At 40.2% G+C, this 27,993-nt stretch overlaps 1 protein-coding gene across 2 annotated transcripts in view; it reads left to right on the top strand.

Moving 5' to 3' along the window:
• The window catches only part of LOC131696661 (kazrin-like), a 312,029-nt gene extending 287,146 nt beyond the window's left edge, over positions 1-24,883 (top strand). The window contains exons 6-11 of one of the 2 annotated variants that reach the window (XM_058993389.1): positions 8,293-8,429; positions 10,113-10,283; positions 11,346-11,429; positions 13,583-13,775; positions 17,748-17,878; positions 21,730-24,883. In XM_058993389.1, the coding sequence (XP_058849372.1) occupies positions 8,293-8,429; positions 10,113-10,283; positions 11,346-11,429; positions 13,583-13,775; positions 17,748-17,878; positions 21,730-21,900 (887 nt within the window). In that variant the 3' untranslated portion in view covers positions 21,901-24,883. The remainder of the gene's footprint in view (positions 1-8,292; positions 8,430-10,112; positions 10,284-11,345; positions 11,430-13,582; positions 13,776-17,747; positions 17,879-21,729) is intronic. The other variant, XM_058993390.1, reaches the window with a different exon arrangement.
• The last annotated feature ends 3,110 nt before the right edge of the window (positions 24,884-27,993 follow it).

Below are 27,993 nucleotides of genomic sequence, written 5' to 3'. Positions count from 1 at the left end.
GTTAAGGTTGAGAAAATCATTGGTATCCATTGAGTCATCTGTGCTTGCATAGTTATTCAACATGATAAAAATGTACTCAATTTTTAGTTGATACACTTAGAATAATTAGCAGGGTTCTAAAAAATATAGCGTTATACGTCCCCACGTATTGCTACAACTGTTTAAATAATGTACCCTGTAATTGTTCTTTTCATTGTTGACATCCTGACAACTTTTTACACTTATAACTTTAAAGTCTGTTTAACCAATCACATGCCAGAATTTCTAAGGACTGATTTATATATATATATATATATATATATATATATATATATATATATATATATTTGTGCATCATTATGATATAATAATGTTCATTAAAACAACAATATTGTCTAAAATGCAAGAAAAAAATACATTTTAAACAAATCCCTAGATTCAACATTCCTATTTTAACATCAGTTCTGTCCCCTCAGAGGAGGCAAGGCTCCATTATAAACTCCTATCTGCTATTAAGCACACTACTAGTAGTAGCAGACGATGTGGTCTGAGCACAGGTTTTAATTAGAGGAGCCCAGAGTTGTTTTTTTTTTCTTTAGAGGAGATTAGCCTTTTGTTACAAACTCCTATCTTCTATAACCACATACAGTACAGTACTAGCAAAGGCAGATGACATAGTCTCATCCCTGGTTTTAATTGGAGTGACCAGGGGAAAAAAATCCATCAAAAAGGTAGGAAAACACTGTATATCTTTAAAAAACCTAACTGAAAAATATTACATTTAAATATAATGACCTACGAATTTGTACTAATATTATTATTAATACTGTACTCGTATTACGCATACATTTAGTGTATACGTTTTGATGATTTTAAATGCTTCTACCTTTGAGTCGTCTGTGGTTAAATATATTGCACATTTCAAAGCAAATATATCAATGAAAAGTAGGCAGAACGGAAAGTAATAACTACTGTCTGACTCAAATCAAGACAAAGACACCTATATTTGCTATATATCTATTGTGCCATTGTAGCTTTGATAACAAGCAACAAAAAAAAGGGCTTTCAACAATTCTGTGTCAATAGCACAGCAGGTGCTGAACTGTCTGAGAATGTCTTTTACCACGAACACTGCTGCCACTCATCAGCATATTCACTCATCAGCACCAGCAGGCAGGTACATTGAGATGTGGGGTACGGCAAGAGGCGAGGTACTGTGAGAGGGGGGTACAGTGAGAGGTAGGGTAGAGCGAGAGGTGAGGTACTGTGAGAGGGGGGTACAGTGAGAGGTAGGGTAGAGCGAGAGGTGAGGTACTGTGAGAGGGGGGTACAGTGAGAGGTGGGGTACGGCAAGAGGTGAGGTACTGTGAGAGGGGGGTACATTGAGAGGTAGGGTAGAGCGAGAGGTGAGGTACTGTGAGAGGGGGGTACAGTGAGAGGTAGGGTAGAGCGAGAGGTGAGGTACTGTGAGAGGGGGGTACAGTGAGAGGTAGGGTAGAGCGAGAGGTGAGGTACTGTGAGAGGGGGGTACAGTGAGAGGTAGGGTAGAGCGAGAGGTGAGGTACTGTGAGAGGGTGAGGTACTGTGAGGTGGGGTAGAGCGAGAGGTGAGGTACGGCGAGAGGTGAGGTACAGTGAGAGGTGAGGTACTGTGAGAGGTAGGGTAGAGCGAGAGGTGCGGTACGGCGAGAGGTGAGGTACAGTGAGAGGTAGGGTAGAGCGAGAGGTGAGGTACTGTGAGAGGGGGGTACAGTGAGAGGTAGGGTAGAGCGAGAGGTGAGGTACGGCGAGAGGTGAGGTACAGTGAGAGGGGTTACAGTGAGAGGTAAATCGAGAAGTTGACCTTTCCTTCAACTTGCAGATGCCTGAAAATTGTGATCCAGACTGTCCTGGTAATAACAATGCTGGGAAAATCTTCAGCAATTACAGCATCTGGTTTGAAACACTTTAAAAACTAACCTGCACTGTGTGGTCCAGTGGTTAAAGAAAAGGGCTTGTAACCAGGAGGTCCCCGGTTCAAATCCCACCTCAGCCACTGACTCACTGTGTGACCCTGAGCAAGTCACTTAACCTCCTTGTGCTCCATCTTTCGGGTGAGACGTAGTTGTAAGTGACGCTGCAGCTGATGCATAGTTCACACACCCTAGTATCTGTATGTCGCCTTGGATAAAGGCGTCTGCTAAATAAGCAAATAATAAAATAATAATAATAATAATAAAACAGTCGAGGAATTGAAAAATGAATACAAATTCCATAGCTTTGAAAACTCAATATTAATAGTGGAAGGAAACTTAATGAAACTTCTTAGTTGAGTAAACAAACATTTCAGCTAAATAGTTTGTCTTCTGCGTTTTGGTCAAACACAACATTCATGAAGGTATTCATATTAGGTATTTGTAACAAGTATTACAAAACAAAAGTATGAGTAACTAGTGTTTTAAGGGAAATTCTGTGACTCAAAGCCCTCAATACTGTAATTCTTGAAATCTACCTGATAACATTTCTGTAGCATTATGGTTAAATGTTTTGACAACATGTTATGAATACTTCTATGTACATTGTGTCAGTTAGTTGTTTCAAAGTTCTTCTAAAGGATTATGCACATAGTTAAACTGTGTTTTTAGCCTTTCTAAGTGTTCTGAATGCTAGTGTCCAATTCAATAAAGCGTTACCATAAAATAATCAAATCATCAACAACAATGCAACAAACGTTACTCCTCCTAATCCTCCTGTTCCTCTGGCTTTCTGTATATGGATAACCAAGCTCCCATGTCATGTGTTTGAGTGCTAGCTCAGGTTCCTCTCTCAAGAGTCTTGAGTGCACAGTCCGTCAGGTATAGAGTTTACAGCTCCTTGCCGTTGGTGAAAACACATGTTCTTGTTTTTAAACTCACGTAGGTGTCAAAAAAAGATACTGGGCATTACAGACATTGCACAGTACTCCTGGTTACAACTCGGGCATCAGGATTGTGGATGGAATTTCAGACAGGTAAAACCAATAGGAAAGAGTATCTTCAGCTAGCAAGAGTGCTGAGCCCCAGCTGAAGTGGTTTGTTGCAGTGGCTGTGGTGCTGCTCAGCACTACCAGAGTAATGTTATCCCAGAGGGGCCTTTGCTTCACAGAGGAGATGGAGAGAAGGCTGTCCTGGAGTGGCTGGCGTTTGGTGTCCACACTCCCATCTAGTGCACCTGCATTCGTTTCACAGGCACACAGTCTGCACACTCACAATGTTATCAACAGTTTGGCAGTTGAGGACAGAGCTCTTGTTTCGTGTACACCCACAGATTCAGCTCTGTTCAACCCTCAGGTGCTGACCTGGTGACCTGTAGGCCCAAGGGTAAATAAGGATAGGAGGAGGCATTAGTTAGACTTGTCAAGACAGGTCTGTTACAGCTGATCAGTATTTCTAGAAGTTGTAGACCTCGGTTTAAAAAACCTATGCTATTCTCCAATGCAAGTTTATACAATTTAAGTCAATTTGACAAATTACATTCCAAGAAAAAATGGCTTGTTATGGCTAAATAGTTATGGATGCAATAACTTAACTACTTAAGTTTAATGTGTTTTAAAGGTTATTGCACTGTTAAATGCCATCTAGCTATTTTACTTAAAATGGTGTTGTTAAATTGTCTAGACTTGTAGGAACTCCAGTCGTAGCGGAGGTTCGGTTTAATGCTGAGCGAGATGTCGACACCTAATAAAACACTCCATTCTGCTTTAAAAATCTATAGTTTGATCTTATGAAGTCCCCTCTTGCGACTTACATAAAGACACTAAACCCAACTGATTTCATTAAGGCACCTCTCCATCCTGTATCAATTCATCAACATGTCAAGACTTCTTAACCACATCCCTGAGACTAAGTTACCCTGTGGAGTTGTTTTGTAAGATTTGTTTTTTCTTTCACAATGAATAGAGGTTTCAAGGACTCCATCACTTTGTGAACATTCAGGGGGGTGTATTATTTTTTTACATGGAGAACCTTGCTTCACACATGTTCGTTTTAGGTGTGTATTCTTGTTGTTCTTTTTTTGCAACCCACAATTTACAAGCTTATATATTTTGATGTCACCTCTAGCTGTGTTCTGTAATGTGAGCAGGCCCCCTATCTGATGTATAATTCAAGAAGGGAATTCTCCAGGCTTGTAAATGGGTTACAAACATCCTAATTAGAGAGCGTACAGTACGTTGTTAAATAATGGGTAGCAGTTACTCAGCCTGACAGTAATGACAGATTAGTCCCAGAGTGGATATTGCCCTTCTTTTTGAGATATTGCCACCAGATCTTTCCTCATGTTGTGAGCAGAGACCCTTTTAATCTGGTGAATTTGGTTCTAAAAAGTCCTGACTTTCAGTTATTAGGATTTTTTTATAATGTATAACACAAACCACTGTTCTTCCAAGGGTACTGTACTTTCATCGTTTGAAGGGGATGGGTGAGGAAGTGCAGTCAAGCACAACCTTCGGGCTCCCACTAGAGGCCATTTTAATAATAGCATTTCAAACTTCAACCTGAAAGATTATTATTATTTTTTTTCTAATGAGGTAGAAAAAATGAGGCGATTTTGTTAAATTACTAAACACTGTTCAGAGACAGTCTTTTTAACATCTAGGAATCTGAGGCAGAAACAGCATCTGCCATAGCTACACAAGAAGCTTTTTCCTAATCAGAAAATCGCTTTTGGCAGTGTATTGCTGTAAACTATTTCAATCAGAAGACAGATCAGTATTATCTTGTCTGCGATGTCATTAATTTGTATTTTTTGTTATGAAGACACAGAAATGATTTAATTATTTCTGTAGTGTTAGTTAGTGCTTCCAGTTAAGAGGCAGGATTAACTGTACATATTAATGTTTATTTATTTACACCTTTGTGATGTTGTGAAATACAACTGATATTATTAACAAAGTTCATATTTCCATCTGAGATTGCTTCAGTTAGCCGGAGAAGACACGCGCACTGTTTAATTTGTTGCAAAGCACTGTCATTACAGATGTGGCATACAGGAAAGATTGAAAAGGAAGGTGGAAGAATTAGTCCAGAGCCCATAAAAAAAAAAAAAAAAAAACTTTCAATTTTCCTAAATTCCTTAATGTTCATTAGACGATCGCTTGGGTCACTGCTGTAATCCTCTTCACTGTCAGTCCGGAACCACTGGCTTAGTATATTGCCAAGAACAAATAAACCAAGTAGTGCAGTGATAACAGAGCATTCCAAAAAGAGAATGTCTCTTTCATCACAGTTCCATGCACGGACCTTTGCAGGGCTTTAGTGACTGTTCCCTGGGCTGAGGGTTTTATTTTTCAGTGTTCCAGTCTCACTGTTCGGCTTATTCCCATGTGCAGCGTGGCCTCATTTCCACATTGTTGGCTAAGATTACTGGTTCATGAATGTCATCAGAATATATTCTTGCTTTCTAATATTGGGGTATAACTATGAGAAACGATATGTCCTCTGCTGGGATTCACCACCCCTGTAGTGTTATGAAGTCAAAAACAATTATTTTCATAGATATTCGTATCAAATCTAGGGCTAATAAATCAGTCCAGGGACACAGCAATATATGGTTTAATAAACCAAACTATATTACAAGACCCTGTAGGTTCATTTACATATGAATCATTTACTAATTAAAGTCATTTAAAAATAAAATAATAATTATATGGTGGATCATTTAGCTTATAAAGTAATGTTACAATGGCTTTGTAGTTCTCAGGATCTTGTCATAACGCTTTGGTTATCTCCAATTCAATAGAATTGCCTCAGGGCAGAAACATTTAATTTTCTTTTTCATGCCCTTGTTGGTCTACAGTAATAAATATAAACAAATCATTTATATTCGCATCCTTGAACTAGGCCTTTGTGGTGGCAGGAGGTTCTTCTCTGTATCAAAGCTCAGTAATCTCTTCCTTAAGCTTGTTGAAGGAAACAAATAGTTTCTTCTCTGTAATGTACTGCAGTCTTTCACTGTATAAATAAATAATGCAATATCACATTTCAGCACTGCGTCCAGAGCTCTGTTGTGACTTTTAGCTCACTTAGTGTTTTATGACAGGCCCAGAGGCAAGCAATAAAGACGGCAGTGCAGGGGCTAAGCAGAGATAGCAAGGAAAGGCACCTTATATGGAATTCATATTGCTTTGTTTTCCTACTGGGCCGTCTAGCTTTCAATGTTTTGTCTAACTGTATTACCATGGTTGTTTTTAATACTGAATTGCTGTGGAAACGGGGCAGCAGAGTGGAGTAGTGGTTAGGGCTCTGGACTCTTGACCAGAGGGTCATGGGTTCAATCCCAGGTGGGGGACATGGCTGCTGTACCCTTGAGCAAGGTATTTTACCTAGATTGCTCCAGTAAAAAAACCCAACTGTATAAATGGGTAATTGTATGTAAAAATAATGTATAATGTGATATCTTGTAACAATTGTAAATTGCCCTAATCTGAGGACTGAGCGATTGAGTGCACTGTGCAGTAATGTACAGAGCTCCCTGGAGATGAGTAAGTGTTGTTCTCAGCACCTGTTTTTCACTCCTAAATGCCTGCATGGAAACAGGTCTGTCACTTAAAAGCTGTCATCACCTGCTGTCCAGGGACTCTGTTCCAGGTCTGAGTGCTGTGTTTTTAGGACAGACACATTTTCAAACTGCTTCCTCCGAGAACAACAGGCTCACGTCCCACCCATGCTCAGGCTGTGCTAATCTGTCAATTAAATTAAACACCATCCAAGTGGAACTGGAAGCAGTGTGGCCTTAAAGTTACAGCTAAGAGGCTGGGATGCAGTGTGTGGCCTGCTTGGAGACTGGATAGTTTTGTAGCTCACTGGTTGGAGCTGAGCACTCGGAGGCAGCGTGGCCTAGTAGTTAAAGATGAGAAGCTGAGAGGCAGTGTGGTGTTATGGTCAGAGCTTAAGAGACTGGGAGGTTATGTGGCAGTTGAGTGCACGACAAAATGTTTTAAAGCTCAGTCATGGATTCAGTTCTATGTCTGTGTGCATAAGGTATACATCTGGTAAACAGCAAAAGAGTGAGGGCTTAACTACAGGTCATTGAGAGTATCAGTATCTGGACATATGTGTAGGAAACTCTGTCCATATGTGTACATTTATATATACATATGCATACCGTGGTTCTGTGGTGAACTGTTTCGTGATACTGTTTGCTGCAAATTTGGGATTTAGAGTTGTGATTAAATGTTTGTAACGTACATACTTAGTTTCCTTTCAGTTTGGATGCCTGTGTTGTTGGATTAAAGATTCCACTACAGCTCGCTGCATAATCTTTGACTCTTTGGCATTTTAAATTGTTGGGTGTGTTTTTTGTTTTTTTGTGAAAATAAATCCAATGAAATGGTTCTCGTAATCCTTTGACCCTGCCTCTTACTAGCAATGGTGTGGGCTTTCGTGTACCCGCTGTGCTTCAGTAAGCAGTGAACTGTGCAGCATTTGCTTCTGCAAATCCGGGGCCATTCTCCATGTGGCCTGACCTTCATCATGCACTCCGTGGTGCTGGGATTGAGAGCTGCCGCACTGCAGAGCGAGGTGTCCTTGTACACTCGCAGTTTCATTTGCAAGTTAGAGCGAGCATTCCAGTGTATGTGCTGAATGTCATTCAATTACTGGGGTTTATTTGAGTAATGAGCATGAGCCAAACTGCAGCTGCTTGATTTATTGAAGACAAGAAAGACTTATAAAATACTGGGACTTTTTTTTTCTGTGGAGCCTGATTTGTACCATTTTAGTATTTATTTAGAATTAAATCATTATATATATATATACACATACATACATACATACATACATACATACATACATACATACATATAATCTAAAATGCCAGGACAAAGACTGCTTTCTGCTATTTAGTGATTACTTTTTTCCCTCATATTTAATAGATTCCTTGACAAAGTAGTCTCATTTAGGCACATAGAAACAAAGATTTTAAATGAATGTATTACCATTTTACCTTGAATGCAATGCTGTTCACCAAGTATTATTTTTTTGAGCTTGCCTCATGATACTATATGATTTTCAAGCTGCTAAGAATCTTGTGTCTGTCACTGCGTGACTCCCAGCAATCTTTGATACTCACCCATGACCTCACACACTTCTGAGGCAAAACCGAAGCAGCCAACACCAGTCTAGAATAGTTTAATAAACATTACAATCTATTTTATTCACAAAATGCAATAACTCATTCTGCAGGATGTGAGTAAGGCCATGTATCTTTTTATAGTGTCTGTATATTGTGTATAACTTCCGCCTTGCTTTATATCCCTTCATGTTCTGAAATGCGGACCTTGTTTTACTCTTCACAGCCATGAAGGCAGACAGGAAGCGCTTGAAAGCAGAGAAAGCGGACTTGGTGAACCAGATGCAGCAGCTGTATGCCACTCTGGAGAGCCGCGAGGAGCAGCTGCGGGACTTTATACGCAACTACGAGCAGCACAGAAAAGTAAGAGCTGGCAAAAAGAAGTGCGATGAAGGGGGATATGTTGCGCCTCCCCTTTTCATTGCGGTACTAAATCTAGAATCTACATCTGCAGAGTCTAAACAAAGAATAGGCAATCAGTGCCTCTTTAGGGTCTTCATTCAAAATGTATCTGTCTGTCTTACGCTCCACATGGTAAACAGAGTAACTTCCCTGTATCTTCTCCAGACCATACCTCTTTGGGTTACAGTAACACAGTTGTTGATTTTTATACACATTTTATACCTATAGAAGTATTGTGAGATTATGAGGCACCCTTCTGTGTGTATGCATACTTGTGTATGATACATTTGAGTGCACAGAGTGCCCAAAGAAATGCATTTTAGTATGACATGGAGGGCCATATTCACAAAACATTTCCCACTGTGCTACTATTGCGTTTTTTGTAAAACAACCTGCTAATGTTACAGAACTAGTAAGGGTGCAGATAGGAAAAAATAATCTTGTGTTAACTTGGCACATGGTAAATGCTTTGTCAATACGACCCTGAACGTTTGATTTTGTGGGACACAGTAATCTGCCGTGTCATCAAGGTTTTTCATCTGATGCAAGATAGATGGAGCACGGAGAGCTTGGTGGGAGTGTTGAGTCTGCACTAGCTCAAGCTGACCACTTTGGGTTGCTCAGAACACCCAGCTGTGATCTGGCAGGTTGGAATTCTTCATCGTGAGAGAGGCTGTTCGAAGGGAAGCAGCAGGCGACAAGCTCCAAATGAAATCAGACGGCAGGCGCTGTCGTTAGGCACCTCTGTTAATGGGGTTGCATTCTGATTGACAGCTTGTTATGTTGCAGAAGTGGGCTACTGACAGAGTGTGGTTTCTGGAAGAGACCTTCCATCTTACCGCTTCCATCTGTTCTCCCCGGCTGTGCTGAGATTGGTGATGTTTTTTACTGAAGCAAAATCTCAGTGCATGGTGGCCCTTACTGGGTGGTGCAGTCTGTCAAATTAATAAATAACCTGTCCTGTCTTACACACAGTATAGGTATGAAGTTCAAACACAAAGTATCTATGATGGACTTAAAATACAAGCATGTGTGATGTGTGATGGCTTGCCATTTTAAAAAGTAATTTGAGGTGTAGCAGGGTAATTCTCATGCTTTTCACCTTTGAACTCGATGTTTGAATGCCCTTCAATCAAACTTCCAAATGTAAGCATTGTTTCTGTGTAATTATTTGATACGTACAAAAAAGGTTTCTTCAGTATCGCTGTATTTGTTGTAGTACTGTTTTCATATTCTGTTATGTTTCTAACAGAATTATTTGTTTTTATTTTTTTCCAAAAAGGGGTTCTTATCTCAGAGGTCTTTCTGGTTTGCTGTAAGAAAGTGAACCAAGGCAGGTGTTACTGTAGATGTGATTACCTTCAACTCAGTTTTCCAGTATATTTTAAAGACAGCATTAAGTAGTACAATGTATGCCAAACTGTTGCACAATGAACAGGTTTTAAAGATGTTTCAAGAAAGACTAAAAAGAGACTGCTATATTATGGTAATCTGTGCTCCCCTATAAAACAAACACAGAAGCAAACAGCCCTGACTCTCTATATCACAGAGCAGACTCGGCAGTTAATTGCAGGTACAGGGTTGCCGTTGATGGAACATGTCTGTTTTCTGCTGTTGGCTGATTTCTCTCTCTCTGTCCCTCAGGAGAGTGAAGACGCAGTGAAAGCCCTGGCAAAAGAGAAGGACCTGCTGGAGCGAGAGAAGTGGGACCTCCGACGGCAAGCCAAAGAGGCGACGGAGCACGCAAGCACCCTTCGCTCGCAGCTCGACCTGAAAGAGAACAGGATCAAGGAGCTGGAGGCCGAGCTCGCCATGGTAAGAGAGCCGGACCTGTTCTGTGGACACCCTCACACAAGCATACTGCAGTCAGATTGTGCCAATAAAGCACTGGACCCATCTATACAGTAACACCTGCTCGTTATGACTTCCCACGGAACCATTTAAAAGTAGAAAGGTCCTCCTTCAATACTGCTAGTCTGGTAGGACTATTTTTGTATGTCATTATACATTTTGTAGGTTCAAAAGTATACAATATGAAGGCCAGGATTTTGAATTGTAGAATTCCACCTTCAGTTTAGTTCTAGCATTGCTGCAGGCAAAAAGGCAAAACCAGCACTTCAAGTGGTAACAACATGATTCTACCTTTTTTATTTTACAAAGTGTGACATTACAGTATTTTGTACATCAGGCTGTAAACAAAAAAAAAAGAAAGAGAAATACCTCACTGGGGACAGGGTGAGTACACAAGCTGTCAGCAGTGTTGGTTAAATACAGATTCAAACATAAGATGAGAAGTTTCACTTGCATACTGAGAAAACACAAACATGTTTTCTGTAAACTAGCATTTTGTTTGGAGCAGGTACTGTATTACCTTGGAAACACTATAGCTGTCTGTGCCAACCATGTCGTTAATAATGAAATGTAACCAATTATACTCCTGATAGGGGCAAAAAGCACTTAAAGAGAAACTTGGTACGGGTCGGAAAAATCAGTTATCTTAACTACAGAATTCTTCATCTTGCTGGGAATGAATTTGTAGATAATTTTTTGTTTCAGTCATCACATCCTGGTGACTTTTTAAAAAGTTTGAAGCATCCCTGTTGCCTCAAACGGGCTCTCACACTTGTCTTCTCTCCAATTTCTAACACAGAATCGAAAGAAAAAGAATAATGCAGGTGTTTAATAACTGGCATTTCAGATCCATACAAAGTTTCTCTTCAATGTGTCTAGATTGTTAGCATGTTCTTAGATGACCCTCTAAAGGAGGCGGGGTTTGCTGGCAGTGACTGGTCTTGTGGAAGCAGATCGCCTGGCAGTTCACGGGGCCCCCCACCCAGCGCTTCAGTGTCCTACAGTATGTGTGCCCTGTCTCCCCAGATGAGTAACTGTGTGGCTCAGAAAAAGGAGTATCGTGTGTTTGATCGCTCCGCAGAGAAGGAGCCCCCCTCGAGGGTGATGGCGGTAAGACAGAGAGCCTGCTCACAGCACTGCTGGGTAGAAATTTAGGGGTGTTCGGAATGAGATTGAGCCGCACCACATATCCACCGCCACCTGCCCTTTGTAGTGGTGTTCATCCTGTGATTCTTTGATCCTTTGTTGGAATTTGGGAACAATTTGCACGTCTTCATGTTTACTAACCCACAATGATTAACACTGAATGGGAAAACTGAGATGCATTTGTTTGCACACCCATAGCTGCCAATGTTAGCCTCTAGTGAAATAGTTCATATCAAGTTACCTCCAGAGAGTTTCAGAAAGGAATCGCCTATCGCCCAGTTTTGAAATGTGTTTTTCTCTAGTTAGTTTCCAGCCTTTAAACCCCCGTAGCATCCCTACTTAAAGGGAAAGAGGCGATCAGACAGAAGTAAGGTTAATGTTGGCAACTGTGAGTGTAACTGGACAAACACAATCATAATAATAACAGGGTCAATGTGTTTTGAACTGCTTGCTGTCTACGGTGTTTAAGGTGTGATGTTTCTTTGCCTTGCATACTGTATTCTCTGTCTGGTTTAATTGCTGGTGTTTTAACTAATCAATGACTATCAATGTGTGAGCTATCTTTCTGTTTTATCTCAAATCAAGAAAGATAATATTTGGCGGATGAATCACATGTATTACCCTTTTAGCACCTTGCTGCAAGTTTGTGTGTGGGAACATTAAAACTGATGTCCCAAGGAATGTAGGTCATATAGAAGAGTTATATTTAAATAAAACTACGGTTCCCATGATCCCTTTTTGCTCTGGAAGCTGTTTATTTCCAGTTCCTGCTGTGCTCTGCTCTATTAGGATGGGTAGCTTAGTTCCTCAAACCAATTTACTTGAATAGTTTTCTAAATTGAAAGTTACAAATAAATGTAAGATACTGTGGACGGTCATTCTGGTGAGATCCTGGTACTGTAGCTCACTGACCCCGTTCTGGACCTCCTGGGTGTAAAGAGGCAGTTGGATTGGTCGTGGGATCACAGGATGCCCACAGACCTTCAGTTCTTCAGAGCTGTTGTGGAGAATTGCTGCTGTGAGGGAATGCAGTTGGACATTCGAAATTGGAGAGAAAGCAGCAGACTTGTTATAAAATAAGCCAAGACAATATGGCAATCACAGCCACCACTGATGAATAATACAGGGCCCTGACTGGAATTGCAATCCAGCTACAGGAAGGCACTGCTGATTAGTTACTTGTGTTACTGTTTTATCGACCTGAACGCAACGCAATCAATTTAGAACAACTGGATTGCTTCTAGTCTTTAAAAGTGTACCAACATGTAGAACACAGCCTGGTAAGAATCCCTGTGGACAGATACATTGTATTTTATATTTTCACAAACAAAAACGTGTGCTTGTAAGATGGCACTGAATTACCTCCAGGCTCCCTTATAATTTAACAAATCATTTTACTACATGCAGACTTTCTGTCATAACCCTTTCACACAGCTAAAGGGATCATGAGTAGCTGCATTTTGTTTGCTTTTAATTTTCAGTCATATTATACAGTTTAACAACCTGTTTGGTGCCAAATTGCAGGAGCTTCAGGCACACTGTAGGTCTCGCATTTTATAAGAAGAGGATACCGTTAAAAGAAAGATTCCTGCTGTACAGACAACAGCAGCAGAGTGCAAAAATACAGTCGATATTTTCTTTATATAAAGGATGCTTTATAACACGGTGATGTATTTTTGTATGTACGTCTGGTATAAAGTCACATGGGATGTTGCCTTTTAATCCACGCTCACTATAGTACTTCAGTGTGGCATAGCTCTTTACACAGGCCATTAAGACGGTCTGTGCCATGTCTGATCTACCTCGTGAGGTGGTTCAGAGCTGTCATAAAACATGTTGGCTGTGTGCCGGTATAGGAAGTTCACACAGCCCAACATGCCAACATGCTCACCACCAGAACAATATATATTGTAGATGCTAAGATTAACACATACCTTTTCTGTCAGTGTAGTAACAAACATTGTTTCCAAAGTGATATAGTCACATGACTGCAGAGAAGCGTACATGCCCAGTGCAGTGTCTGTACCTTGTAGGTATGAATAGTTATTGTAACATGGAGGCCTGTTCCTTTTGGATCTAGGCTGGGGCTGATTGCTGGTTCTGTTTCTCCTCTGCAGGCGAAGCAGTCTCTAGCCACGTTGACCAAGGATGTTCCCAAGAGGCACTCGCTGGCCATGCCCGCCGAGACGCTGCTGAACGGCAACCAGGAGTGGGTGATGCAGGCCGACCTGCCTCTGACCGCAGCCATCCGCCAGAGCCAGCAGAGCCTGTACCACGTGCACCAGCCACACGCCGCAGCGGACAGGCCAGGTGAGAAAAAACGCAGCCCACATCTCATTCTCCAAATAGACCACCAGTGTTGACTGTACTTCCTATACTGCTGCAAATTACTTTTTAAACAACTTTGCGATTTTCATTTTTTTTATTTTATCCGTGTCTCAGGTCAAGTAGGGGTTGCATTTCCAGTTCTCCTCCTTAATGTATTACGGTGCGCAATACTAGTAAAGTCCTTCCCAAAAACCCTTTTCTTTTCTCTATGTTGGAGAAATCCCCCAGTTGATTTTTAAGGAGCAGTCCCCCAGTTGATGTGTGACCCAGGACATGCGGATATAAATATCATGATTGTGGCTCCAGAATCTACGGACACTTTAAGGCAGGTCAGGTTTTTTAACTCGCTACTAAACCACAAATGAATTGATGTTAAATCAACAAGTAAAGTGGGTGTGATTGCGTGAGCGGCTTCAATAAATGTGTTCAGTGTTTAACTGCGGTGGCAATTCTATCCGGAGAGCATCATAACATGTATTAAAATCATATTGCTTGAAATGTTATATGGTAAACAATATGTATCAAAATAGTGCAGTTCCGTCATTATAGAGAATTATGCACTCGCCCTCACTCTTTCTCGTTTAACCTTGGGGTGAAGTTTATATTAATGTAATGCTTATTCTGCTTCGCACAGTCCCGCCCCAATCAGACAAATACAGCAAATCAGCAAGCTATATAGGTCTGATTGATGGAAACGATCCTCACAGGAAGTAATTCCCGCCCCTAGACAGGTGTGTGCTTTTAGTAATAGTTAGCAAAACAATTCCATTCCTTTAGTGACAGCGCATGCAATTTACACTCACGTTACATGCTCAATAAAATCAATTCATTTGCGGTTAGAGAGGCGAGTTCAAAGACCTGACCTGGCTTAAAGTGTCCGTAGATTCTGGCGACAGTTGGCAACCCTGCTGCCAGTCCTCCATCAAGATAAGGGGAAGACCAATGAGAGGTGTTTACTAGTGGTGGGCAACGATATGAAACACAGAAAAATATAATATCACAATTGCAATTCTTTTTTTTTTAAATCCCACGATATCGCGATATTGAATGATTTCGATATCATATCAAAATGTCGATATTGGTGCCCATCACTAGTGTTTACCTTTATCATTCATAAGAACATAAGAAATTCAAGAACGAGAAAAGGCCATTCGGCAAACCTATGCTCGCTCACTTTGATGCCAGCGTGGTCCGTTAACATTCAGGTTAGTATGGGAAATGAAACCTCTGGGAATCCGTGGCTAGACAGACCGCCCTTCTTCCAGACGGCTAGCTAAAGGTCTTATTGTGGTCACAGAGGGGGTTATACAATGTTGTTTATGACACCATCCAGCACAGAACAGTGAATAACAGGTAATTATATTCAGGCAGGTTTGTAAGTAACCAGTTTACAATAGTCCAGAACAGTTCTAAAGTTCAGTTCTAAAGTGTCACGCCTGCTCCAGTGCACATTTGTATTACAGGTCATTATTAGCAACACCCAGTTACCCAGGTTACCTTTGGGTTTCCTTCATAGAGTTTCCTCATAGGAGAGTTCAGAAGGATCTCAGGGATATGAATTGCTTTTTAAGTGGAGTGATTGCCGTCACTTGCTCCAAGCCCGGTCAAGTAGAAATTCATTCACTTAATTTAAAAGATGTCGTCGTAGCAAGTAATAAGAAGTTAAACAACCGTTTCCTTCTTGCTGAGGCAATTGGATTCAAATAATCCATCATTTTAAATGGGGAACTATATAGCATTTTTCAAGTCCTTTCTAATTATTTCAGTCCTATTATTAATTGGTAATCTGCACAAGACAATGTATTATTTATATCATTACTTAAAGTGCTCCATGTCATATAAATGTGACAAATACCTGGCAAATGACTTCTAATTCTTCATTTGTAATTCACTGAGTCTGTTTTGGGCATGGTATGAATCATGATGAACTAGCACAGAAGGTATCCATGGTGCCAGATGTAAGGCCAAGAGGGAACCAATCTAGACTCACTGAAGCTATCCATGGCATATTTAAATGGTTAATAAGCAAAGCTTTAAAACAAATGGAAGGATTGCAAGCATTATACATCAGTCAACCACCCAATCAATCAAAACCTTCATTGATCCAGATGAGTCAATTGAGAACAAATTCTCATTTCCAATGACGACCTGGCAGGAGGCTCCCACCACCACAGCAAACAACTTCAAACACAATAAATGAGGAGTAAAAAACACAATCATGAAACATAAACACTCAGCAGCAACTTAGCAGGTATAGATGTCAGTCAGCAATGAGTCGACCCTACGGCTAAAAGCAACCTCACATACCTTTCTAATATTTACTTGTGTTGAAACTCATTCCAGTCATTGGCTGCTGCAAACTGAAATGAGTGGATCTTAAGTTGTAGAGTGATGAAGAGTGCTCCAGTAAACTACACAAGTAAGCAGGCGTATTCCCAATTAAGGTTTGATAGATTAACATTTTCCAGTGTTTCAGTCACCTGTCTGTAAAAAGGACTACAAAATGAAATCTGAAGCTACACTTTACTGTATTTTTTATGGATAGAGTGCCTTGAATTGTATTGGGGAGGGGTGGTTAATGTGCATTTCATTCATCTTCAACCGTCATATTTAGATGGTAAAAATCATAATAATTGGATTGAAAATGCCAAGTGATGGAACATTCGTAGCTCCCACTGTGCATATGTAGCAAAGCCAGCTGGCAGACTCTCTTGTATATGAGAGGACTCCACTAAGCATGGTAAGAGGCAATGGGGTTAGATTTCAATGCAGGTCACCTCGCAGTGCAGCCTGGTGCTTGTTCTCTTGTAGCAGCAGAGAAGATGACAGGTAAAGGGGCCACAGAGTGTATTGTCAGACATGATCTTTTCTTTACATGTAGATTTTAGATAAATGGCACTTTCTGCTGCAGAAAAACAACAGCACTATCGTGCACGCCGGGATGCAGGTCCATCAGAAAGACAACAGTATCTGATATATGGAAAGAAGCAGGGAAGGTCAAGTCAATGTCAACACTTAGCGAAAGAGAGAAGCTTAGGAAACGGAAATACTGGGGCGAAATGTGTGTGCCTCCAATTATGTTACTTTTGTCAATGTTACTCTGCAAATATATTACTCCATAATATCTCCTTTCATGTTTTATAATAACATAACTTGCTTCGTTGATTGATTAAAGGGAAGAGGAACCCGTAATCCAGCTCCTTCACTTGAATAGAAAGTCCTCTTTAAAAGCTGAAGTAAACGGGTTTCTTCGTCTCGGCAGTGTACGCAGTGCTCATCGAGCGTGGAGTCCACACAGAAGTATACTGGTTAACTAAACCATTTCAGGCTACGTACTGGAGTTAATGCAGAAAGATTGCATCTAAACAGTTTCCTCAAACTCAAAAAGTAACACATGCTTGGTATTGGTTGGTAAATAAAAAATGAATTAAAAAAAAACTAAAAACTAACCATAGAAAGAAAGAGGGGGGAAAAGCCTTGCTTCCCCCACAGATATTTTCTTTGTTCTCCAAACCACCTCTCTTAATTGCCTTTCCCACACACAGCACCTTGTCCATTTTTTTACTTGCAGGTTTTTTTTTTTTTTTTTTTTGGTCCCCTATTTTTCTCCCAGGGTCAATTGGTATATTAATCAGAATTCCAAAAAATATTAGATTAAAATAAAATATATTCTAATTATGTTACAATTGGATATTTCTGTGATTGCTGTCAGATTGAGTTGAACTACTGTACAGTGTATACTCCTTCTTGGTGGTAGGGAAGGTAGGGAAACACACACAATTGCAGATTATTATACCAAACCAGCCTGCCAAAACACTGAAAGCAATGGTCTATGAATAATATGAATGTGCTCTATATATATATCAGGTCACAAATAATGACATCAATCCGTTCTGACCTACAATCCTGTTTGAAGTGGTTTGAACCCCTGACTGTGTTTGTGTTTGTCTACAGCAGTGAGAGTGAGCCCCTGCCACTCGCGGCAGCCCTCCACCATCTCCGACGCCTCCGCTGTCGACGGAGACCGCTCATCCACGCCCAGTGACATCAACTCGCCCCGCCATCGGACGCACTCCCTGTGCAACGTAAGGCCCTTACACACATACATTGCAGGAGTTTGGACACCAGGAGCCATGTTCTCTAAAGTGGAATACAGATTACCTCAAATGTGTGTGGGCCATTCCATGAAAACGCAACACTTGTTCCTTTGGAAGTCAGTATTATCAGACTACTTAAGTAATAGAACCCGAAGAAGAGGGCTTTACTGTCTGGTAAAGCCCACCTTGTGCCGTTAAATGCCCCGAGCCAAAGGCGAGGACGTTTATCATAACGAGAAAGGCCTTACTAGACGGTGAAGCCCTCTTATGAGGGTTCTATTGCTATTAGAAAATTATATATATATATATATATATATATATATATATATATATATATATATATATATATATATATATATATATATAGTGCCTTGCAAAAGTATTCAGACCCCTGACCAATTCTCTCATATTACTGAATTACAAATGGTACATTGAAATTTCGTTCTGTTTGATATTTTATTTTAAAACACTGAAACTCAAAATCAATTATTGTAAGCTGACATTGGTTTTATGTTGGGAAATATTTTTAAGAAAAATAAAAAACTGAAATATCTTGCTTGCATAAGTGTTCAACCCCTGTGCTGTGGAAGCTTCCAGTTTACACCAATGAAAGAAATTGCCCTAATGAGGACACAATTACCTTACCATTGGCCTCCACCTGTGAACCATTAAAGTTGCTGTCACATTTTCTGGATAAAAACCCCACTGTTGAAGGATCATTGGTCAGGCTGTGAATCTGAAGGAAAATGAAGACCAAAGAGCATTCTACAGAAGTTAGAGATAAAGTAATACAAATGCATAGATTAGGGAAAGGGTACAAAATAATATCCAAGTGTTTGGATATCCCAGTGAGCACAGTTGGATCAATAATCAGGAAGTGGAAGCTGCATCACACCACCCAGGCACTGCCAAGAAAAGGCCGTCCCTCAAAACTCAGCACTCAAACAAGAAGGAGACTTGTGAGAGAAGCCAGAGAGGCCAACAATCACTTTGAAGGAGCTACAGAGTTCAGTGGCTGGGAGTGGAGTAACGGTGCACCAGCCCACCATATCAAGAGCTCTGCATAACACTGGCCTGTATGGGAGGGTGGCAAGAAAGAAGCCGTTACTCCATTTTCTAATTGCAAGTAGTACATGATCTGGTACAAACATGTGTACAAGACACTGTTCATTAGAAATGAGCAGCTGATGGTAACCTTGAGGGGTTTTGCAGAGCTTCTGTTTGTAGGGATCAGCCATTAATACTTTGGGGTATTGCCTGTAGCATTAATTACAGCTTCAATATTTATGCACGCCAGTGCAATCGGCTGAAATAGAAAGAGCACACAGATCTGCATGAGCAATTTTAAAATAAATAAGTAAGTACATAAAACACAAACAGCATTGTGCAGTATTCATTAACAAGAAATCCACAGAGAGTGAGCATTTCATTTCCTGCAATGTCTTTCCCCATATGGGGGTCGAGAAAGTGTAATACAAATGTTCAGTTGTAACATTTTAAGTTGCTCAAATGGTGGCTCACCCCATTCAGCACAGACAAGGGCATACAAACATTACAAGTAAAACACTGTTTTCTAAATTGGTAATTTGTAAAGCAACCCTTACAACCCTAAAGCCCTCTACACACCAGACTCGATGCAACAAGTGAAAATGTGCAGCGATGCGACAAAATTAATAGAACCTATGCTTTTGATAAGTATCTTTCCACCCCAGGGACACTGGAGCGATGCGAAATAAATAGGATTTTTTTTTTTTTCGCACTACAACTAGGGCATTGAGTAATAAGAGAACAGCTTCAATGCACATTCCACCAGGGTGAAGCAGTATCCAAAATGACGGAGAGAAAAATAATACTTGTGTAAAAATACCCAGAGCTTTATGACAATCGTAGTCTTGATCATAGTTTTGTCAACAGCAATTTTTTTTTAGTTTTATAGATCGCATCTGTGTCGCTTCAGGTGTGTATGGTCATGTCACTGTGAAAGTATTTTGTCGTCCGATGAAAAATCGCATTGCGTCTGGTGTGTAGCGCCAGCCTTTGCTCCTGCTTCCTTAATGGGCAGCATGGTACCCCAAAAATCCTCCAGTTACTGCTCCTTTTATAAATCTGTTCCCAGGAATGTTATGTGGTATAATAAGATTGCACCTGCATCTGAGTGGGTTCAGCCATGCTTAGCTTAAGCATGCAGTAGTAACATTGCTAGTGCAAATTCGATGCAACGGAACTAGACCTGAAACCCCTGGGAAGCACAACTATTAGTGATACCCAACAAATGATTTTATATTACCAGTGTGGATGTGTCACAGTCTGGCACACAGTGAACGGCACAGGATTTGCATATCTGAAACTAATTCCATGTATTTTGATTTAATGAATCGGGTTTATTTGTCAGAGTGGGCTGGACCTCATTTCCCTAATCCACAGGGAGCAGTGAAATGCTTGTACTGTAAGGTTTAAGAAAGATGAGTTTCTGGATGAGTGTAGCCAGGTTAGAAATTTAAAGAGGATTGTATTTTCATGACCCACTGAGGCCAGTAAAACTTTGATCCTATTAAAGTATGTAATAAATGCTAGAAAGTAAGTTTAAAAAAAAAAAGAGAAAAAAAAACAGGGTTTGTGGGCGATCTTTTGTTCCTTGAGTATAAAAATGCTTCAACATGTCTTTCTGAACAAACAGCTCTAACCACTGAGCTCCTCCTCCCTCCCAACCTAAAACAATTTATTTCAGAATAAAACTGCCGTCACTCTTCACTGCACAAAAACAAGCTTTGGAAATAGAGGTTTATGATCAGTAACTGCATACCCAGAATTACAGGAACAATAATAATTGTTTTTGCACGGCACCAGCAGTAGAATCATTTACTTGGTGCTAATCTGAAATGTGTAGCGTACTGTCTTGTGTGCCAAATTATTGGTTCCCACAACGATGATATAGTCAGGGCACTCTTCTGTAATGTTACTTAAGTCTTCAGCCAAGAGAAATGGATATTCCTCACATGCGCAGCCACCAAATTCCTATTCAGATACCACCAATAATCGATTCATTGATAACACTATCATACAAAAGCATGAAGCACAAACTAAATGTGTGTAGGCTCTTCACCACAAAAACATACATTGAGAATTTATTACTAAAAATAATAAAGCCATTTCTCATCACAAATGAAATCCAAACGGAAGAGCTTTAGTTGAGAAATGCACAAGGAAAGCTGGGTAGATAGGTACATGAGGCTGTAAATAGGACGACAAATCAATTGATGAATGTTTCATTGAGGCTGGCAATATAAAAGCAATGGTAACCAATACCTGATTAATCGATTGTTGCATTGCTACTAACATACACTGCCCAACTGAAATGTTCCAGTGGCATCCAGCTTTAACAGATTGGTGGGGAAAGAGGTGAATAGTTTTACACTGCCCTCCTTCCCAGTCCAAAGTCTAAACTTGGAAACAAGCCAGTGGTTAGAACGCTTGCCACCACCTTCTGAGATGAGAGACACTATTTGAAATGTTGCAGCCCACAGTACCTGCTGATAACTAGCTTTCTACTCCAATCCACTTTGTAGAAAAAAAAAAAACACCAACAAAAATATTTTGAGACAAAACAAAATCAGAGTTAATGTGTGGTGGGCAGATGCAGGTGGCTCCTACATTCAAACCCAGAGGTGGATGTACTTCAGTGATTGCTCAACAGTTGTACGCTGTGCCGTGCGCTTTGAGATTCTCGTGATGAAAGTTACATTCCATGTGTCGGTACAGCACGTTATGGTGATTCGTCACAATGTTGGTCAGCTTCCATATCGTTTGTTTCTTACATGCCTGTCTTTCCCCCTGTGCAGTCACTGGAGGATCTGGAAGACCAGAAGCGCAAGAAGAAGAAGGAGAAGATGGGTCTGGGTTCCTTGTCACGGGTCTTTGCCAGGGGAAAGCAGCGCAAGTCCATGGATCCAGGCCTGTTTGATGGTACTTCTCCACCTGATTATTACATAGAGGAGGATGCAGACTGGTGATGGGGCTGCCCTGTGTGTGTGCGTGTGTCTTAAAGAAAAAAAAAAAAAAAAATTAAGTGAGCCCTTTTTTCCGCTGCGTCTCTGCCTCCCTGTAATCGATGTACATATTAAAAGCAAAACGAAACAAAGAAATATAAATATATATATTATGTGTGAATGTGTTAACTGTCGTCCTCAGAGCAATGCGCTGTGTTTTAAATCTTTTCCTTTTTAAATATATTGGTTTTTATTTGACAACTGGAAACTTGAAGGACTGCTGTGTATTTGTAAATAACAGCCATTGTTCACTTTGTGCTTGTAAACGTCTTGTCCTGATTGCGTTTATTTTTTGTTAGTGAGTGTTTTTTTTTTTTTTCTTGAAATCCAAGGTTTTGGTGCATTTTCTGTATTTGTTATGTTTTTGTACAAAAAATAAATTAATTAAAACGGCTTTTGAAGAGACAGTATTCCTCACGCAAGGCAACGGGACAGATGTAGACTTTAGGGACCCCAGTCTCAAACTCTAACACTGGAAAAGTAGGACGAGGGGGGGGAAAACTGCAATTCCACTTACCAGCTATGCACGACAATAATCATTTTAAGTATAGACCATATCAACTGTCTACCATCCTTTTAATACAAGATCATTCTGAGAAACTGCTTCAAATATCTGTTATAGAAAATAACTTATAGAACATAGATGTGAAACTCAATCCCGAGTGCAGATCCAATCAGGCTCTGAATATTACTTTTAGTTATGCGTTGCTTTCACGTGCACTACATATAAAAGCCAGTTCTTAAAACTATCGGCACCCTAGATGGGCTACTTATTTAATGGCAGGCTACTTTTTTTTTTTTTTATCTAAACTTGTTTGTAGGACATGGCTGGAATAAAACCCTGTATTGTGTGTGGCTCTTGAGGGCTGGAGTTGGCAGCCTGTTCCTGCTGCAGAGGAGCAGATGCTTTCTGGGGCTCGCTGTAAATAACTGCCTGCCTCTCTGGGTCTCTGTAGGTCACTGCCTGCCTCTCTGGGTCTCTGTAGGTCACTGCCTGCCTCTCTGGGTCATTGTAGATCACTGCCTGCCTGGAGGTTGTCCTGCTGGAGGTGGGGAGGGGCTGCACTTCCTATTCAGTCTGAGAAAGGGGTCTGTAATATTGCCAAAGATCCTTAATATAAAGGGGAACCAAGTCTCTGGCCACCTATATGCAGCTATATACAGATAGTGCTTGTGGGCACAAGGATCACAGCTACTATATCTTATTGGTAAAGCCTGGACAGTGGCATCTAATCTGGCAGTGACAGTTTAAATCCTGCCACTCACTGAATGAGAGTCCCACAGGGCAAAGCAAGGCACCCCGCACTCGAACAGCGTTCATAAACACATTAAAAGAAAACTGGCCTGAGCTGATATAACTGAGGATGCCACGGCAAGCCGTTGGATATGACTGTTAGTATTAGTTTGCAACGTTACTTTTGGAAGCGTTTCTGAAATGCAAGCTAGCATTTAACAGCAGACTGGCAGGGCTGGCCTTGAGGGAAATGGGTTGAAAGAAAAGAAGAGTTGCAGGAAGCTGGTGTGTGGCTGCTGATAAGGAGGTGACATTGGCAGACAGATTAGATCTGCACTCGGAAGATCCACTTCCAAAAAGATAATGGGGAATATCGTAAAATCTGGACTGCGATGATGAAACCAAACAAACTAATGCTTCAAATACAGGTAGCAGACTTAACAGATCTGACTTTATCTTTGCATGATTTTGTACTTTTTTATTTTGTAGTAATGATAATTCCAGGATTTCCTGAATAATACAACCAAAGGGTAATTAGACTTGAGGCAGTTTTCAGGTAGCTGTAATAGTAGCTTACCAGTGCCCAAATGTCTAACTTTTAATTTCCAATTTTAAATTAAAATATAACGTCAACAATGAGACAACATAAGATACCAGTTTAAACAAATCTTACATTGTTACTTATTACTAAGACTATTACACTGGCCAGAGAACATTTTTAAAATAGGCTTGTATGTTGTATCAGAACCCCACAGCACAGAGCGACCCATTTGAAAAACAGAAGTCCACAAAATCAATGTCAATTTAATTTGAATGTTGAAGGGGGAAGGTCTCACTGGTCAAGTTTAGACCTCTTTGGTTGATGTAGGAAAGGTTCATTTCAGACATGTTTTGCTTTGTTACTACTGTATGTTACCATGGAACCATCAGGTGTGTCCTCCCACTTGCATTTAGAAAAGGGAAAACAGCAATTCAACAGAGCACCTGAATTTAATTCACAACTAGTTAATGCTATAACCCAAAATGAATTAGGATGTGGATGCTAGAGCTGCCTAAAAGTAATTAAAGCAGAAGCAGATGTTAATATTCTTTCGGCGTGAAAAACACAAGGCAGATAAAAGCTTCATCAATTTCAGTAGAAGCTAATTTAACAGATTATACCCAACTCTGCCTTGCCTTAAAGGAATACTATCTCTTCATCCTGTATCTGAAAAAAAACTGTTGCCTTTCTGTCCCACTAACTGGCTGCAGTGTGGGGAGTTAAGGGAACGTATATTTAAATTGCAAATACTTACCCACACTGCTTTGCAAAGGGAGCTGTCAGAAATGGCAGGAAGTGTTTTTATTTGTGACATCACTTCCTTCCAACTGATATTTTTGCATTATTATTATTTTATTTTTATTATTATTATTGTTTTTAATTCTTATTTTTACGGAACTACCAGTTCCATAGAAATTCTGCTTCTCGTTTCATTTTTTTTAATTTAAATATTTTTTTTAAGTTTTGTAAATTAGGAAATAATGCTAAAAATTTACTAAAGAATTTATTTAAAAAAATAAGTTAAATAGAAGATGAATAATGGCTATCTTTTAGATTTTACTCTTTTTCCCCAAAGTGTTGGGGAGAGAATATTGAAAAGGTTTAATGGCATGGATACAAATATGAAAAATCTAAATAAAAACTTATTTTAAAATAAAATAAATAACACTGAATTTTTATGTGGCTTTATTGTTTCTGTGTTTTGGTTGTTGTGCTATGGCTTACTTCTAACTCCCTGGTGTGGGGGCTGCCATCTTGACAGTACCTGTCAATGGCAACTCCCAAACATTCTGTGGCTGCCAGAATTATGTTTAGCTTCATGGTGTAAATAACATGGCTTCCTAATCTGAACCTTACCTTCCATTAATGCCCCTACTCACTGTTGCCAGTATATTTCCTTTTAACCCAAACCATGTAAACGACTGACTTCTTTGGCCCTCTTCTTGTCAGTTGTGCCAATTAAATGCTCACAAGCATACTAAATTTTACACAAAAATATTATTACTGGAGACTGTTTACTAAATGTTATATAATTCAGCCTTAGTTTCACATCAGAAACCAGACATGGATGGCTTACCGGTGTCTTTGCATTCTTCAAGGTAATTTTAACTGCAGGCACACAAGCTTCCTCCCTCCTTGAAGTTCTCTGGCTTGGTTACTCCTACACAGCCTTCCTCCTACTCCCACCTGCATCTGCAGGGAGGTATAAATTCTCAATTCCTTACTTCTCAACCTGGTCTTGAGAGGCAGCAAGCTTCCTAAATGTATGTAAAAAATATATTTTTAAACCTATATGAGGCACATTTTGACATCAAGGCATACCAATTGGAAATCTTGAACTGAATGAGAAAGCAGTAGACAGTTGGGGTTCAAGGACTTTTTGATTCCACACAGAAAGTTGAAACGGACTCCTGCCTATGTCTTGTTGCACTGAAGAGGCGGTATCGGCTAGCACTGTTTTGATTGGTTCATCTGTCCAACTTGTTTACCCCAGCAAAGATATCATAGCACGTGGACCGGCCAGGTGTAGAATAGAGGTCAACCTATCAATTCATTGGTTGAAAAGCAATGCTATTCTGTGCAACAAGTCAGGAACAAGCTTACTGTTCTGCTCTGTTTGTTTGTATTTTTGGTTCAATAAAGAGAATTCTAAAAGATCCCTCCAGGAGATGCTGTAGATATCTGTCCCTGTTCTCTCAATCCTGAGATCATGTATGTCTTTTAAAAATACACAGGCGTGGCAGCCTCCCTTCTGTTTCCAGTGTACATTGTGCAAGACAGTACAAAAGGATCATTATGACACTAGTAAGAGTGAGTTCTGTCTTTAGCAGGGTTTTTTTTTTTCTTCAGAATTCCGGTACAGTTGCTGCTTTCTTGGAGTAGAAACACAGCAGCAAGCCTGCCTCAAAGTTCCTGGAGTGTTCCTTTATCAATGTGAATGAGGGACAGAGTTGAAGCCCCAGGAGAAGCCATGAGAGGCCTAGCTAAGCATTACATTTACTAAATGCACAGCACCTTGCTAAAATCTGCTCAATCGTCAGGTTTTCCTGTATGCTGAGCTTAAGAGCCCAGGGTAGGACATGTAGTGGAGGGGATAAGACTAACATTTGCCCCCCTTGTAGTAGTTCAAACGTAGCTTAATGGCATTCTGTTGAGGTGCTCCACAAGGCTTGTTTAATGTGCACATCTGTCATGGCAAGTACGTTGACTCGATATAGCTTTCATATTTGAGATATTCCAGGTTTTACTATGTTTTGGTGTTAAGTGACTGCTACCAAAACTTCTGGGAATGTCTGTTAAAGCTGATGGTAATACCTGGAATGGATCAAACCAATCAGGAATGAGTGCTGGGCCTTTTTTCAAGACATTTAACTTATCACTACAATTATGGTTTGTATTCTGAGTGCACGAGTATCTATAAAAAACACAATGTGTCGGCTATCACAGGCAGGGCAATTACTCATTTTGATTATAATCTGACTTCTTATTCTGACGTGTACAAAAATGACCAAATTCTCTTGTGAATTGAAAAAAAAAATGTAAACAAGTAATTAAGTTGATGGAAAACTGTAGCATTACTAACAATAAAACGTTCACTTGATGTTTGTCCGTGCTAACACCAAAAGACACAGGAGGAAAGTTCCAGTCATGGGCAAAAGGGGTCATCAGAACTTTCTACAATGAGTAAAAACGACTAAATCGATATGGTAAGCAAATTTTGAAAACAATGTTGTTTTTTATTGTTTTTTTTAAAAGAAACTTGACCAATAAGAGAAAAGTTGACCCTAATGCAATATTGCATCCAGCCCAGTGGATACTGAATCAGGATGCAGCAGGAAATCTTTATTTATTTACTTTTAATGTATATATACATCTGAATCTGGCTCAGAGCTGACCAGAGACCAGGCCAGGGCTCATGATTTTTGCCATTCCGTTGTGTCAGTCAGTACATCTTTTTCACCACACAGCGTCTGAGACCGAGTATCTATCAGATCCAAATTACTGCTCTCGCCAAAAAGCATTTGTCTCCTCTTTGTGTAATCAAAGTCATTTTATTCAGTAATATACGAAGAATGTAAACAAAGAAAAACCATAACGTCTGGATCCGCCATTCTCAACTCAAACACAGCGCCTCTTAATACCGCATCATCTGCATGCGACTCGACATGTTCATTGCGTGTGACGTCAGTTACACAGCTTGGGCCTGGGCTCTGCAGTGGAAACACCAGCAGGCTCCTCCTAAGCCGCAGTGGGCTGGCTCGGCTCGGCTGTACAGGGGGAGAGAGGCAGAACAGATATCAGATCTGACAGGCTTCTATAGAGGGATGATAGCTGCCATTCAGGTCCTACCTTCTACCTCCACCCTTCTTTACAGTCTAATAGATTTGAAAACTGTCAAATTCATTTTAAATAAGCAAATCATTTCTCCAGCTGAATAGCTGTAAGAATAGCTTTGGCCCTCACATACCCATAGCAACAAGAGACTAATTGAAACACATTTTTATATAGCGCTGGTACAGCATTTTCCAATATAAATCAGAAGGCTTTTGGATTCATGCTGAAGCTTTCAGACGTCAGTACCATTATCTTAAGGACCCCCAGCTCAGCTTCATCTATTCAATGGGAAAAAAGATGATTCCAGTAGCAGCTCTTTTAAGCCCAAGTTGATGATTTTTATGGCGTCTCAAACAGCTGAACCACATACATTACTCTGTAGTCAGTCCAGTCTGCTAAAATACAACACCACCACCAGGGAAACAATGCAGCTAGTAAAGTTTTGATT

This window comes from Acipenser ruthenus, chromosome 20 (assembly GCF_902713425.1).
Source record: "Acipenser ruthenus chromosome 20, fAciRut3.2 maternal haplotype, whole genome shotgun sequence".
Lineage (NCBI taxonomy): Eukaryota > Metazoa > Chordata > Actinopteri > Acipenseriformes > Acipenseridae > Acipenser > Acipenser ruthenus.
Note: the sequence above shows the minus strand (reverse complement) of the source record. Positions and strands in the feature narration are given on the sequence as shown.